This window comes from Dama dama, chromosome 23, assembly GCF_033118175.1.
Source record: "Dama dama isolate Ldn47 chromosome 23, ASM3311817v1, whole genome shotgun sequence".
Taxonomy (NCBI): Eukaryota; Metazoa; Chordata; class Mammalia; order Artiodactyla; family Cervidae; genus Dama; species Dama dama.
The window spans coordinates 70678982-70694965 of NC_083703.1; the positions used below are offsets into that span (position 1 = coordinate 70678982).

At 48.0% G+C, this 15984-nt stretch overlaps 1 protein-coding gene across 1 annotated transcript in view; it reads right to left on the reverse strand.

The window, feature by feature from the left end:
• PTPRT (protein tyrosine phosphatase receptor type T) overlaps positions 1–15984 on the reverse strand; it is a 787366-nt gene that overhangs the window by 59746 nt on the left and 711636 nt on the right. Inside the window, exon 18 of the mRNA XM_061125699.1 lies at positions 10166–10253. Coding sequence (XP_060981682.1) covers positions 10166–10253 — 88 coding nt within the window. The remainder of the gene's footprint in view (positions 1–10165; positions 10254–15984) is intronic.

Genomic DNA, 15984 nt, shown 5'->3' on the forward strand with positions numbered 1-15984 from the left:
CACTTCACCCAATGACATCATCAAAATCCTCTCCACCTTTGCAAACTTTTAAGGATGAAAAGCGATAAGAAATGAAAGTACCCTCTGTATTTTAAGAACTCAATGAAAATATGTAAATTGTTTTATTATTATTTTAGACCAGTGGTTTTCAAGATATAGACCCTTGGCCAATAGCATCAATGATACCTGGGAACTCTTTAGAAATGCCAACACTTGAGTCCCAGCCCAGACCCAGCGAATCAGAAACTCTGGGATGGGGATGAGTAATTTTCATTTTAATAAGCCCTCTAGGAGATTCTGTTGCATACTCAGGTGTGAATGTACAGACCATTCAATGTTCAGTTATGTAACACAGGGGTGCCGTGGCACTTCAATATGTCTTGGGCAAGATGAAAATATCTTACTGAAATTGGCCCATGAAACTAGAGACCCACGTGTGTTGGGTGTAAGGTATAAAAATTTATCTTTGTGAAATGTGTAAGATGTTCCAGGCACTATTCTAGAAGCCTATGGATGCCATGCCATTTGATACTCATAGTAACCCATTTTATGGATGAGGAAAATCAAGGCTCCAAGAAGTTGAATGACTTAAGGAGAAGGTGTAAGGTTGAGAGCTTCCTTATAAAGTGGTGGGGACCCTACCCCTCCTACCCCCACCACCGAGGCCCACTGCTTCCACAGCCCCTCTATGCCAGTTCTGATTCTGACACCATCCCATCCCACCGTGTGCCCTGCTGCCCCATCCCTGGCCAGAGGAGAAGGCTCAGTTTCCTCGTCTGCTGCTGCTGCTGCTGCTAAGTCACTTCAGTCGTGTCTGACTCTGTGCGATCCCATAGACGGCAGCCCACCAGGCTCCCCCGTCCCTGGGATTCTCCAGGCAAGAGTACTGGAGTGGGTTGCCATTTCCTTCTCCAATGCATGAAAGTGAAAAATGAAAGTGAAGTCGCTCAGTTGTGTCCGACTCTTAGCGACCCCATGGACTGCAGCCTACCAGGCTCCTCCGTCCATGGGATTTTCCAGGCAAGAGTACTGGAGTGGGGTGCCATTGCCTTATCCGTTTCTTGTCTACATGGTACTAACTCTCAAAACAAACCACAACTCCTCCTCTCTTCCTCCATCATCAAAGGTAACCTAATAAATCAGTCTTCTCAAGTCACATCCACTTAAGAGAGAATCACTTCAGAGAGGTGGGGCCGGGGAGAGACTATCACTTGGATACAAGATGTCCTTTTCCCCCCTGTCTTCTGGGCACTGAGGAAGGTAAAGAAAAGGTGCAATTTTTGAGAGAAAAGAGATTTGACTCATTACAATGAATTGTGGACCTGAAAAATCACTTCTTAGAAGCACTGGAAATGTTAATGCCATCATCTTGCATGAGTGGAGAGGGAGGAGGCAGGTAATTTTGCCGAGACTGCCTGGGTATCCCATTGAAGTTAAAGGTCTACACATTTAATCTTGATTGAATTACCATTATCAGGGGAGAGAGGGTGGCCTGGGCACCACAGGGAAACAGCCTGGCATTCTGTGCACCTCCTAGGGCTGCCAGCTCCCTGTTGGCTGGGGCTGAACTGCTCCTTTCTGCAGGGCCCTCTGGGGAGCTGCTCTGATGGATGAAACCTTTGGGGCTATGGAGGGGGCTTAAGCCACAGAAGGGCAGAGAACTGAGAGAAGCTAGAGGAACAATGGCCTAACTGATGACTTTGTGGCTTCACTCCAAGCAGAGTGTCCAGTCTACACTCCATGAAGGGGATCTTCTGAAGAAAGGGCGGGAGGTTTCTGATCTAGATTCCTTCAGAAGCAGAATCAGAGACAAAGATATAAGTGTAGACAAAGATGGAGTGTAAGGACTTGATTTAGGAGATGATCCCAGAAAACACTGGGAGGGGAATGGGAAGTGAAATGGAGAAAGGAAGGAAGGAGAAAGAAAGGAATTCAATAAGGGGTGTGTCATTAAGCAAGTTATCACTGTAGGCAGTTGGGGCTTGCTTACTCCTGTTAGGGAACTTCCATGTGTTTGAACATGCACCCCCAAGATATTCCACCTTAGCGGGGAGGGACCTGGGGTACTTATACTCCATCCCCCACTAGTCATGCATTGAGAACTGCTCCCAGGACATTTAATTTCCTGGGAGTCTCGGCCTGCCCCCCAAGCAGGCAGAGAGGGATACAGACACAGTGGCCAGAACAAGGCCTCTGATGTAAACGGACACTGAGGTTACTGCACAAGGTTTCTCCATGAGGCCCAGGCAGGAGCCACCCTCAGAAACAGCAAAGGAAAAGAAGGAATTGGGAGCACCCATTTTGACATCCAGCTCGGTCTCCCCAGAAATCAGCTATGAGACGAAGCCCTTGGGTTTGTTTTGAACCTGAGTCCCTCCCTACAAGTGAAAATGGCTTCTCTGAAGAGCTCATGCAGTCTGCTATCCATCCTGAGGTCAGAGACCTCAACACATTTTTCCCTAAAAGCATGGGTGTGTCCAGGTGCAGAGGGACTCCTTGGTAGGCAGCTCATGGCATCTGGGCAGCCAGAGCCCAGAGCTCTGGTCCTCACTGTCCTTCAGACTCTCTGTGTGACCACAGGCAAGGGTTCTACATCTCTGGACCACTGCTTCTTGCCTGTGAACTCAGAGAGGCTAGACGTGGCCTCATCTAGATTTAAAAGCCTACGCAGTCAGCTGCAGATTCAGCATTTATTCATCTTAGCTTGCCCTCTTTGCACTGAAAGATAAAACGCTGTCAGAAAGATGAAGTGACCTTGTTGAAGGTCACGCACGAGGTCAAAGGCAGAATTGAGACTAGCACCCAGGTCTGCTGGACCCCATACCTGGTACTCCATTACACCTGAGCCTAGAGGTTTGTTTAAATTAGGGGGTTAGAAGTCTCAGAAAATATCCCAGACCTCTTGTTTGCCAGTCAGACTTCTGCACCTGCCTCTCTAAACTGGGAGCTGATCTCTGTGGATGAGAGGTTTGTATGCTCAGCATCGCGAATCATCAGGGAAATGCAAATCAAAACCACAATGAGATATCACCTCACAAATACTGGCAAGGATGTGGAGAAAAGGGAACCCTTGTACACTGTTGGTAGGAACGTAAACTGGTGCAGCCACTGTGGAAAAACATCACGGGGATTCTTCAAGAAACTAAAAACAGAACTACCAGATGATCCAGCAGTTCTACTCCTGGGTATAACATATCCAAAGAAAATGAAAACACTAATTTGAAAAGATATATGCGCCCCAAGATATGACAGCAACCCAAGTGTACATCAAGAGATGAATGGATAAAGAAGATGTGGTACACACACACACACACACACACACACACACACACACACGACTATTAGCCATAAAAATGAATGGGATTTTGCCATGTGTGTGACCTGGAGGGCATCGTGCTCAGTGAAGAAAGAGAAAGACAAATGCTATATGTGATCACTTATCTGTGGCATCTAAAATATAAAACAAATGATTATAACAAAATAGAACAGATACACAGATGTAGAGAATAAACTAGTGATTACCAGCAGGGAGAGGAAAGGGGGGAGGAGCAAGATGGGAGTAGCCAATATTTTATAAGAACTTTAAATGGAATATAGTCTAAAAAAGTATTGAACCGCTATGTTGTACACCTGAAACTAATGTTAACATTAATGCATCAAAAGAAGAAAGAAAATAAGGTGAGAGGTTCATAAACCCCAGAGTGCATCGGGGTCACTGGTGCATCTGTTCTACATCTCTTTGGAACTGAGATTGCTGGGCGCCACCCCCGGGACGTCTGTGGGACAGGTCTGCAGTGGGATGCAAAACTGGGTCTTCTAATCAGTTCTTAGGTGCTGCTGCTCCAGGAACCACACTTTGAGAATAACTGGACTCTGTCTACAGATGTCCTTGTCCTCTGGCTCTGGCTTGGTTTAGCTATTGGAAAACACAGGCAGAAGACTGGATGAAGTGGGGAGGTATCAATACTTATTCTTTTCGCTCTCTTTGTTGGGGCCACCACAGGCTACCTGCAAGGCCACTAAAAGGTCATACCTTCAGCTAGGTCACCTTCCTCTGGGTCCTGGGAACTTCTTACAGAATCCTCTGTGGCCTGGGTATGGCATTTAGCCCCAGGGTACTGTACTATTCCTATAATCTCCCTATAGCTGGCTCACATCTTCATGAAAAAAATAAAAGCAAACAAAATCCACTTGATTAAGTTATCTTCAAATCACCCTATTTGAAGGTCCCATCAGTTTTCTACTGGGACCCCGACAGATCCCAGGAGAATCTGTCATTTGCTAAAAGAGAAGCCTCGTTTGATAAAATGTGCACCCCCTGGGATCAGTTCCTCTCCTCCTGCAGTCTCCTTCCGGACAGTCCAAGAAGTACCCTCTCCAACGTCCACAGGAGGAATGCTGCAGTATTCTTGAAATTTCGCCACCGTCTATGCCCCAGGGTTACTTAAAAGCAAAGCGCTCTTTTGTTCTGTTTCTCCCATTCATTTCCTTCCCTTTCACTCTCTCTCTTTTCTACTCCCTGGAAACCCCACTGTCTCTATTACTAAATTCTAAACAGAAGCATTTGGAAGAAAGGGCTTATTTAGCCAAGGTTTCTCTTTCATTGTTTCATTTGCAGGCAGCGCCCTCCCTCCGTCTCCCCTCCTTTCATCTCTCCGTCCTCCCTGGCCTGGGCCTTTGTCCTCCACACCAGCCTCCCAGAGCCCTGGGTTCCTTAGGATGCTAATCACACCTGGTGTTCTTCTTGCGCCAAGAATATTTCTATTTATCAAGCCAGGGCAGACTTTGCCTTTGGGAGGGACACATACAAGGGCAGGAACACTTTCCAATCCTTTGGGCTGTTTCTCTTTTTCCGTTCTCAATTCCAGGACACTTTTTTTTCTTTCTTTCTTGGTCCTCTTTATGCCTTGCACTGCTTTTGGGTGCACTGTCTCCTCTTAGGACTGAGTGCAGACCTGGTCCAGCCACAGTTTTGCTGCAGAATTACTGATACTTACATCACAAAGGAGATTCGACTCTCCTTAAACCCAGCAAACCCGTGTTCGATCCCTGGGTCAGGAAGATCCCCTGGAGAAGGAAATACCACTCTAGTATTCCTGATTGGGAAATCCCATGGACAGAGGAGACAGGTAAGCTACAGTCCATGAGGCCACAAAGAGTCAGACACAACTGAGCAACCAACACAAACACAGACATACACACATAAACCCAGCAAAGTGATATTACTAGCTGTTTAAGTTTCCTCTGTCTCTGTTTGGGCTTCCTCTAAAGTAGGTGTAAGATGGGAATTCCAGTGCAAGCAGTTTATGTAGGAAGAGAAGGGGACGCCAGGGGGATAGGCGGTGGGGGGTGGGGGTGAGACAGTCTACAGAAGGAGCCCGGGAAGGGTGAGTTTCCAAATCTACTGCGACTGTGGGCACTGCAGCCCACGCCCCACGGACGCTCTGGGAAAAGGTGAAGAGCATGCAACCCAGCAGGGTTGGAGGTGAGGAGCTGGGCTATTTTGTGGTCCAGGGAGAGATGGTCCTGAGCCTGGACAGAGCATCCTGCCTCAGCTTTGGAGAAAGCCCTCAGGCAAAGAGATGCAGACAGGGCAGGACTCCGGGTGAGTCGGGGGGGGGGGGGGCGGGGGACCAGTGAGGTGCCAGGGCACATGCTTTAGAGAGGTGATTGCTCTCAGAGTCAGGAAGGTGCAGGGTCAACAGCTGAGGCCAAGCAGCCCCTGGAATGTCACATGCTGGGTGTCGCCTGCCTCACCCTAGTTGCATCCCTAGATGCCAGTGGGTGTTACTGAAACTAGAGGGAAAGGGGCAGGGCACTACCTTTAAAAGAATAACATACCCTGAGGACATAACATAAACTGATTAGCACCAAACAGGTCCAAGATGAGTTGCTCTCCACTAGACCCTCAGTTCAGTTCAGTTGCTCAGTCGTGTCCAACTCTTTATGACCCCATGGACAGCAGCACACCAGCGTTCCCTGTCCATCACCAACTCCCAGAGATTGCTCAAACTCATGTCCACTGAGTCAGTGATGTCATCCAACCATCTCATCCTCTGTCGTCCCCCTCTCCTCCTGCCTTCAATCTTGCCCAGCATCAGGGTTCTTTTCAAATGAGTCAGTTCTTCGCTCTAGGTGGCCAAAGTATTGGAGCTTCAGCTTCAGTATCAGTCCTTCCATGAATATTTAGGACTGATTTCCTTTAGGGTTGACTCCTTGAATCTCCCTCTCCAAGGGACTCTCAAGAGTCTTTTCCAACACCACAGTTCAAAAGCATCAATTCTTTGGTGCTCACCTTTCCTTATGGTCCAACTGTCACATCCATACATGACTACTGGAAAAACCACAGCTTTGACTATACGGACCTTTGTCAGTAAAATAATGTCTGTGCTTTTTAATATGCTGTCCATTAGACCCTGAGCCTCAGTATATGCTCATTGTAATGCACTAGGAAGCTAAACGACACACCCACAGGTGCCATAATAGTTCCAAGGCCAACCATAAAGACCAAAAAGAGGCTGGTGGCTCAATTCCTGGAAATCTCCACCCATTCCCCCAAACAGTTGGAATAATCCTCCCACTCACTGGCCGATGAAATTATCCAGTCCACTAAAATTGACCACACCATATTTTCATACCGCTTTTGCCTTCTGAGATGGCCCATACTCTGTGAAGTGTGTTTCTTTCTAAATAAATCCACTTTTTCACCTATCACTTTGTCTCTCACTGAATTCTTTCTGTGATGAGACATCAAGAACCTGAGCTTCGTTAAGTCCTGAGATGAGGTGTGTGATCTCAAATAAGAGAATGTGAGTTATATGGCTTTTTTTTTTTTTTTTTTTACAAGGAGGCAGTGGGGCTGTGGGTGTGGATGGGACGCTGACAGCGTCTTCTATCCCCTTTCCATGGAATTTAATTCCCTTCACTGTTCTCCTTGCTCCTGGGATCCTGCCTTCTCAGACGTGGGATCCTGGAGGGGACAAGAGTATCAGCTCTCCTTCCCTTCTCCAGACTCTCCACCGTCTTCGTGCAGGCTCTTTATGTCTTCCTTGCTGGAATGTCACTGCTCCTAGAGTTATCCTGATTCAGCCTTCCTCCATCCATCCTTTCTGGGTGTTCTCCATTTTGAGCAGGGGAGGGGAGGGCCAGAAGGGAGAGACCCATGGCTCAAGCCCTTTGGGGTCTTATGGGGAATTGGTGAGTTCCAACACTCAGTCCTGTCTACCAAGCACCAGCCGTAAGTCAGGTGTGGGGCTACAGAAGTGCTAGATGGCTCTGGCCCTGCTATCCCAGGACATCGGTTCCAGTGAGGAGACCAGGCAGCCAACAGACGGCCATCCACGTGTTCGCAAATCACAACAGCACGGAGAACTAAGAAGACATGCATTGTGCTCTTGGAGTGAATAATGGGGTTTTGGCTGAATTATAACGGTCAGAAGAATTCCCCGAGAAAGTGGTACCTGAGTAAAGATCTGAAGAATAAGGGGAACTTAGCAAAAAGAGAAGGGAAGGGCAGGTTGATAGAGCAAAGAGGACGTGCAAAGGCCCTGTGTCATGGACAAGTGTGGAAAGTTCAAGGTACTGGATGAAGGGCAGTGGGGCTTAACTGAGGAGACTGTGGTGGGGAGAACACCACAGTGAGGCTGAGCAATGAGACGGAGAGAGGGCCGAGGCCTTTGGACAAGAAGGGCTCAACACTGAAGGGAGCCCTTTGAAGGGTTCTCTGTAGACAGTGACATGATCTGACTCGTATTTTGAGGAGGTCCCTCTGGCTTCTGTTACAGATAGGCGTAAAGCTGGGGGCCAAACTAGATGTGGAACCACCAGCAAGAAGGAAGGCAGAGGCCAAATGAGAGTGGATCATGGCTCGGGCAAGGATGCTGAGCACAGAGGGTGAGCACTGGGAGGTCCGGAAAGATATGAAACTTCCCATCCTTGGCCCCTGAGGCTTTGGACCATAAACCTGTCCTAACCTGGATACCCTTGTCTCTCAGGGAGGCAGGGTCTCTTTACTGTGCTCTAGTCATTACTTTTTTTCTATTATTATTTTCCATTATAATATTTCATCATTATACCCATTTTACAGAGAGAAGATTGAGGCTTAGAGCGAGCACACAGTCTTACAGCCTGTAATTTAGTGGACTCCATCTGAACTCACCATCTAGTAGGAGGAAGGGACACATGACCAAATATTTTAAGGCACAAGTATGCATGGCTCTGGAGCACAGAATGGTCAGAGCCAGCAGAACCTGGGCCCAGAATATGCGCTCCCTGGCAGCAGAGGGCCTGGCTCAGAGGAGAACCACACATCTTAGGTCTTAATACACATTTCCTGAGCGCGTGAACGTCTCTTTCCAACACTTCGTTTGCAGGAAATCTTGCTGTCTGCCTTACTCTCTTCCAAGAGACAAATTATAAATGCTTTTCTGATTAGTTCTCCCATTCACAGTCGATTTCTGAATCAGCACAGGAAACAGCTAAGTTAAAACTTCTGCCTCTTTCTTCCTTCACAAGCTGCCTGCATCTTATGCTTTCTCCCTCCAAGCTTTTTCTTAGGCAATGTCTAGACAGTCAAAGAAAACAAAACAAAACACTGAACTGTACTAGCAGTAACTTGTTATTCAAGATTTTTTTTTTTTTTTTTTTGGCTGAACTGGGTTACTCTGAGAATGGAGACCAAAGGATGCTTGTTACCCAGCTGATGAGATGTCAAAAGGTCCAGGTTGGCTGCACCACAGGAGAGGGGCTGTTGTAGATTCCTGTTCTAACCATAGTATATGCTCCGCATTTTGTAGAGGAAACTTTGTCCTCTGTATTATGTTGCGTAGAAGGCTATGCATAGCATTGATCATACCTGTGTCTCCCTCTCCTCCCAGCACTGAATATCAAGCAGGGTCCCACCCAAGTACTGTCACTGCCCTTGTTAAGGCCTCATTGTCCCTTGCTAGGACCACTGCAGTAGCCTCCTAGCTGGTCTCTCTGCCTCCAGCCTCCCTCAGTCTCATGCACCCTCCCAAAGTGCTGCCCTGGTGATCTTTCCAAAACAGACATCTAATCATGCCCCCCTGCCCCAACCCAGCTTATTCCACATCCCCACGTGGGTATTCAGTGAATTTTGCTCACGATAAGAAGGGCTGGTGCATCCACACTGCTCATCAGTGGTGCTGAGAGAGTAACTCTATGGCTGAGTGATGGTGCCAGGTACTGTGCCAAGGGTTTTATGTACCTTTCCCACCCTGCCCCACCCATCCTATCTTTATTCTTCTCCTCATTTTAAAGGCAAGAAAACTGAAGCTTAGAGAGGACAGGTAACCAGCCCAAGGCCCCGTAGCGGGGAGAGAAGCCCAGGGCTTCAACTACCCTGTGCCACTGTCTTCATCAAATCACGCGCTGCGAGGGGGTGTCTCCAGGAATGCTAGGCTCACCGCTGAGCAGAAGGCAATGTCCTTTCAGGCCTCCCCCAGGTCCACACAAAACAGCTTCCCTCCTGCAGGCTCAGAGTCACCCAGCGCCCACGCCGACACAGACCCTGAGCGCAGGTACTCGCGTCACTGCTGAGCCTTGCCCCCAGCAGCAGTGGGGTCTGGCGAGAGTCATGACGCCCTAAGCCCTGCCTCTTGTGTGAACGGGGTAGCCCTGGGCTCCTCCGAATCCTGAGCTGGCCGCTTCCCAAACACTCAGGCTTAGGCTCACAGTTTCCTTCTAAGCATCAGTCCTTGCTTAGGACTCTACCTTCCCGGAGTAGCAGTATCTCTCACTGAGGGATTCTCAGCCTGTCCCTCACGGGTAGACCTTGCTCTCCACCCAGCGTTGCTGCCACGATGGGATTCTGCATAGTAGGGGCCTGCTAGGAACACCCTTGCGTCTGGGCTTCCTCCCCAACCTGAAGAATTCTTGAGTGGATAACACCAGACAAGACCCAAGCTTGAGAGATTTCCTGCATCCACTGTGCCTGGAGCCAGCTCCCTGCCCAGCCCCTTTGACTGAGATCAGCCATCTAGCCCAGGGATGACAGGGAGTCTGAGCCAGAGCTCCATGCCTAGTATAAGGACCTGAAATTGGAAACATCAAGGATTATCTGATAACAAATTCCAGGTAAATAATAGTGATGGCCTCCTTAAGTCTAAGTCCCCAAAGCCTGCAGTTCTCCCAGAAGGTCACCTACAGGATATGATGTTGCCGTATCGATTCTTGTTGCGGTTTTCATCCTCTTTGGCTGTGTCCCACGAAGCTGTCTGTCCCTCTGGTAAGGCCTAAAAAGAAAGGACAGACTGATTAGAATGGCTTGAGGTAGGAGCTTTATCTGGGTATAGCTGAGCCAACGGGGAGACCCACTGTGATGGGTCATGCAGTGTAAAAGCCTGTGTGTTCTTGGATGGGGCCTGGGGCGAACACAGACTTGGCCCCTCCCTGACTTCTTCACCTGTTTACTGACTCAGATGTTATTGATATCTTTTGTGTGTGAGATGAGATCAAATCTGGTCCAGGAGGAGAGTCATTTGTTTATTCATTCACTTGATGAGTATCTGAATCCCTAATATGTGCTGGGCACTATTCTAGGTACTCAGAATACAAAGAAATAGAGCCCCTTTGAGCTTCCAGTTGATTGGGAGACATAGCAAAGGAACAAGGAAGCATATATAATTTTAAATAGTAGAACTGCCATGAAGAAAATAAAGCGGGGAAGAGGTTCAGTGGTGGGGGAATGAGAATTATTTCAGATTGCACAGTCTGGAATGGCTTCTCTGAGAAGGTGACATTTAAGCTAATTCCTTCCTGATATGAAAAAGGCAGTCATGCCAAGAGAAGTGGGGAGTGGTCCAGGCAGAGAGAACAGCAGATGCAAAGGTGGTAACCGAAGTCAAGGATGAGGTGGGGAAAGCAGTGACGAAAGCATCTGGAGAGGCGGGGAGAGTGCAGGCTCTATGAGGCACTGTGGTTGCTGGTAACAAGCTGAGTGTTATTCTGGGTGTGATGAGAAACCATTGGAGGGTTTCGAGCAGGGCAGTTAGCTGATTTGCTATCTGTTTTATAAAGCACATTCTGGCTCGTGTATGGAACGCAGACTCTAGGAGGCCCAGGGAGGAACCAGGGAGATCAGTTAGGAAGGTTTTGCAATAGTGCAAGCAAGAGATGAGGGTACCCTGGACCAAGGTGATGGGCAGTGGATACAGTGAGAAGGGATTAATTTTAGGATATTCAGTTGGATATTGCAGGTTTTTGTTTCCCCCCAGAGGCAGACTCAGAAACAAGGATTCTAGTATGAGATTTATTTGGGAGGTAAGCCTAAGGAACACAGTGGGCGGCAGGGGGAAGAGTCAGACAATTGAGGGAAGAAAGTCAGTAGAGGGTAGATCCATGAACAAGTAACCACTGCGACTGGGCTTAATCTCATGGGCCCATCTCAGGCCTCAGAGTTGTCCTCCCAGAGGGAGAAGGAAGTCGGGGTGCTCATCCGCAGGTTCCCATAAGTCACTGTTGAGGTCAGCTCTTAGGAAATCCCTTGGCACTTCTGTCATGCTCAGTAGGCAGGGTGTGCATATGCTTTTTGTCTTGAGGAAGTCCTTAGGCAAAAAGACACAGGAGGCGGGCACTGGATAGGCATACATGGGACCAGTGAGTGGAACGGAGGCAGGCAGGGTACCAACACGCCTACTTCAGACATGGGTTATGATGGAGAGAGACAGGTGAAGGCTATTGACTGGAAGAACTGAGTGGAGAGTCACATCTTTTACTGAAATGGAGAAGAAACAGATGGGGGAGAAACGGGTTTGGGGAAGCAGGAATTAAGTGTTGTGTTCTGGGTGTGTAAGGTACTTAGAACCGTGCCTAGGCACTCGCTTCTGAACATGTTCAAAATAATAAGAACAGCAGCGGCAGCAGCCAAGTTTGAGATGATTAGTCAACATCCAAGTTGAGATGCTGACTAGGAAGTTGGATATAGAAGGTCAGAGTCAGAGGGAAGGCAGAGATGAGACTCATCAGTTTAAAAGAATAGGAACTTCCCTGGCGGCCCCATGGTTAAGACTCTCCCTGCCAATGGAAAGGACATGGGCTTTATCCCTGTTCTGGGAAGATTTCATACGCCACAGGGCAACGGAGCCCATACACCACAATTACTGAGACTGTGCTCTAGAGTTTGTGCCCCGTACCAAGAAATGCCGCGGCAATGAGCAGCCCGTGCACCACAACTAGAAGGCAGCCCCTGCCTACCACAACTAGAGAAAGCCTTCGTGCAGCAGTGAAGACCCAGTGCAGGCAAAAATAAATAAATACATGAATGAATTAAAAAGAGAAAGAAGACAGACAGGGAAAGAACCGTGTGAAGTGATTTAACAGAGTTACCAGCCAAGTGTCATGGAAACTCTGGGGAGGGTGCAGCCACTTACTTCACAGAGAAGAAAGATGGGCATTTCAGGGGATGGGAACAGCTTTAGAAGCATGAATGCCAAGAACACCTCCTGATTACTGCCCTCCTCCTGCTTCTGGGAGAACAAGCTGGCTGTCCTGCTCAGCTGGCCTCTGCACTGCTTCTGAGACTGGATTTGTTACCTCCTCAGGCTACACAGCTCCCTGTCAGCAGGGCAGGGGAGAGGAGCTTCCAGTCATCTGAATTCACCAGCCTTGACTGTGCCCACCTATTTCTTACCAGCTCTACATTCTGAGCAAGGAGGAGTCTGTGACCTGATTGGCCAGAAATCCAGCCATTCAGCAGGCGATGTTTTACAGGCAGGCAGGACTACTATCTATTCCAAGCCCAGACCATTCAGGATGCCCCCTTTTCTGCTTCCAGTCTCCTATGTCTATTTCAAGCCAGCCTAGGTGGGTCTTTTCACAGAGCAGGAGTTGGCAAGCTTTTTCTGTAGTGGGTCAGACAGTAGGCGGTATGGGCTTGGTAAGTCTGGGAGTCTCCGTTCCAACTACTCAAACTCAGCTCCGGTGTTGTGGAGTGAAAGTGAATGCAGTCATAGCCACAGTGCAACCACACGGGCATGGCAGTGTTCCTCTAAAACTTGATTTACAAAAACAAGTGCTGGGCTGGATTCAGCCTCTGGCTGTAGTTTACTGAGCTTTATTCTAGAAGCATGACCATGTTCCTCAGCTAGGCAGTGGTTGGGGTAGACAGAATGGGTGTCCATTCTGTTACCAAGCCATTCCAGAGTGAATGGAGATGGGGTGAGAGGTGCTTGCCGGGGCTAAGCCATGTCCTCCAACTTAGGTTTGTGCAGGGTTTTAGACTGGGGTAACAGGGCACCTTCCCAGCTGTTACTTGATCAGAATGTAGTTCTCTGGGTGTCAGAAACCCTTTGAGAAGCAAACAGGCACAAGGCTCTATGCTACCTCTGAGTGTGAAAAAGTGCTGGGGAGATAAGAGAGCGCTCGTTCTGCAAGTGGAGGACTTGCGTCTCCTTTTTCTCCCCTTCATCCTCTACTTAGTCCTCATTGTAATTGACCATCACCCTGCATCCCTGTCATCACCAGCACAGGCCATCTGCAGTCTGCAAACGGCTTCTACTTTTGCATGGAACTCTCGGCAGCCAGATTCCAGCCCTTGGCCTCATCCTCTCATCCCAGCCAGGTCACTCCAGCTCTTTTAGGCAACTTGCCAGGCCTCTATATTCCTGGGTCTTTGTAGGGGTGGGGTGTGTTGATCTCAGTCATAGCAATGGACTTCCTGATGTTTATCTAATTAATTACATCCACCCAAAGTGGTGTGAAACCAAGAATAGCCCCCTGTGAATGTTTTCATACTCTTTTTTTTTTTTTTTTAATAAAAATCTGCTGGCCACCTATTATGTGCCAGGGCTCAGGGTACAGTTAACTTAAGGTTTCGTAATGGTTGAACATTAGAATTGTCTGTGGAAGCTTTAAAACTCCCAAAGCTGTGGCCCTACCCCAGACCACTAAATCAGCGTCTAAGGGACACAGACATCAGTAGTATTTAAAACTCCCCGAGTGATTCTAATGTGCGGCTATCATTCTTGCAGATAGTGAATTTACCTGGAGAAACACTTTCCCACAAGTCTCCTCTGGCCTTGGTTTTGTCCCTTCCAACCCATTCTCCTGTATAATCAAAGAAATCTTTCTAAACTGTGAATAGGACCCAGTTATTCCCCCTGTCACTGTCTTGAGGATAAATTCCAAACTCTTAAATACAAGGTCCTTAATGATTTCACCCTGTCTGCCCCTCCAATCTCATTGCATATCCTTAAATCAATATATCAATGATTAGCAACTAATCACAATGCTACAGACAATTTCAGGTGTTAGAAACTTCTGAGACTGACTAGATACACGCTGTTCCCTCAGCCTGAAATTGTCTCCCACCTGAGTCTGCCTGCTAAAACTCTTACATATCCTTCAAAACCCAGTTCAAGCACCTTCTCTTCTGTGAGACCTTCCTCGCTTACCTTCCCACCATGCCACTGCGTCCCAGCTAGTCAGTTACTTCTGTTATTACACGGACTCTCTACATCTGAGGATTTGAATCTCATCTTCCAGCCTGATGATGGGCTACTCTAGGTAAGTGGTAGCATCTTATTCATGATGGTATCTTCATAAACCAATGCTGACTTCATATCTCTTATGTGCTTGAATCACCCCCTTTGAATAAATGAATGGATGGATAGATGAAACAAAAATAGTGGGTGAGGTGGGTGCTATGCAGATAGAAGGCAAATATCCTGGAATCTGAGAACTGGAGGTGACCTTTAAAATAAGTTGTCTGTGCTCTGACCTACAATGGGCTTCCAGGCAGCTGATAAGATGATCCCTAACATCTGCTATTTGGATGCCCTCAGTGATGGAGAGCTCACTACACACAAAAGCTTTCTGCTTCACTTTTGGACAGACCCACTGGGACTTTTCATTTACCCTGTTTCCATGTACTTTGCCTTTCCCCTGATCCATGGGGCCCCTCGCATGCTCCCTCTGCACTGCGACACTGCAGAGGTTAATGAATGTCCCTGTCCACCTCCTGGGTGGACACAGGCGTATGTCCACCTGGGGCCTGGGATGGCACAGTTTGGCAGTCCTTTCTATATCTAGGCCGCGCTCTTCAGGATAAACCCAGGGTGGCGATCTCCTCTGGACAATCCTAAATGGTCCTGACGAGCTGTGCTGAGCGGCACTTCTCCGTAGAGACCACACAGACTCCTGGCACAGCTCTGGGGGCCTCTGTGTGCCCCCGGTGGGGGATGAAGGAGAATGGGTGGGCCCGGGGGCTGGGACGATGTTGACAAAGGCAGAGAGGAAACACTATGGGGCCGTCCAGGAGGGAGTGGTTATGACTCCTTAAATTGCAGACTTTGATCACACATCCATTTCCATTTTTAGGGAGCTACAATCTCATAGGGGATAATCTTAGGCAGGGAAAAACCATGAGGGGGTAAAAGTATGAAAGGGAGACTCCTCTCCATCTTCAAAGTGAGCCAGCTGAGGGGCATTATTTTTGCATTAGTGGCTAGTTACAGTAGATTGACCAGGGAATGGTGGCAGTCATTAGGAGCTAATCACATTCTTTTGAAACCAAAATTGCCATCTCATTATATTCATCCATTATCAATCTCCACTTTCCTTTTCTCACTCACTCCTGAGAGTGTTGAGCTCTATTTTTACACTTTTCCCTGAGCGTGGAAATGCTTCCAACTCCTCTAGTGTTGCTTTTCTCAGGCGATCAGGTTTTTTCAGTCCTAAAAGGTACATTTGGGGATGCCTGCCTCTCTGGAGGTCTAAGCTGTAGCAAACATTGAATCCTCGAAAGGCAGACTCAGAAGGACCTTTGGAGAATGTTACTGCTTCACTGCACAGATCAGCACAGTGAAGTCCGGAAACAGGAAATGACTGACCCAAGAATACGTATCAGGTGAGCTCATCTTCCCTTTAACCCTTCTTCTTTCCTTTCTTTCCTGGTGACAGTCTGAGTGCTAGGACTATGCTAGGTCCTAATAACAGCAACGGACACGGCAGATGAGCTCTCATGGG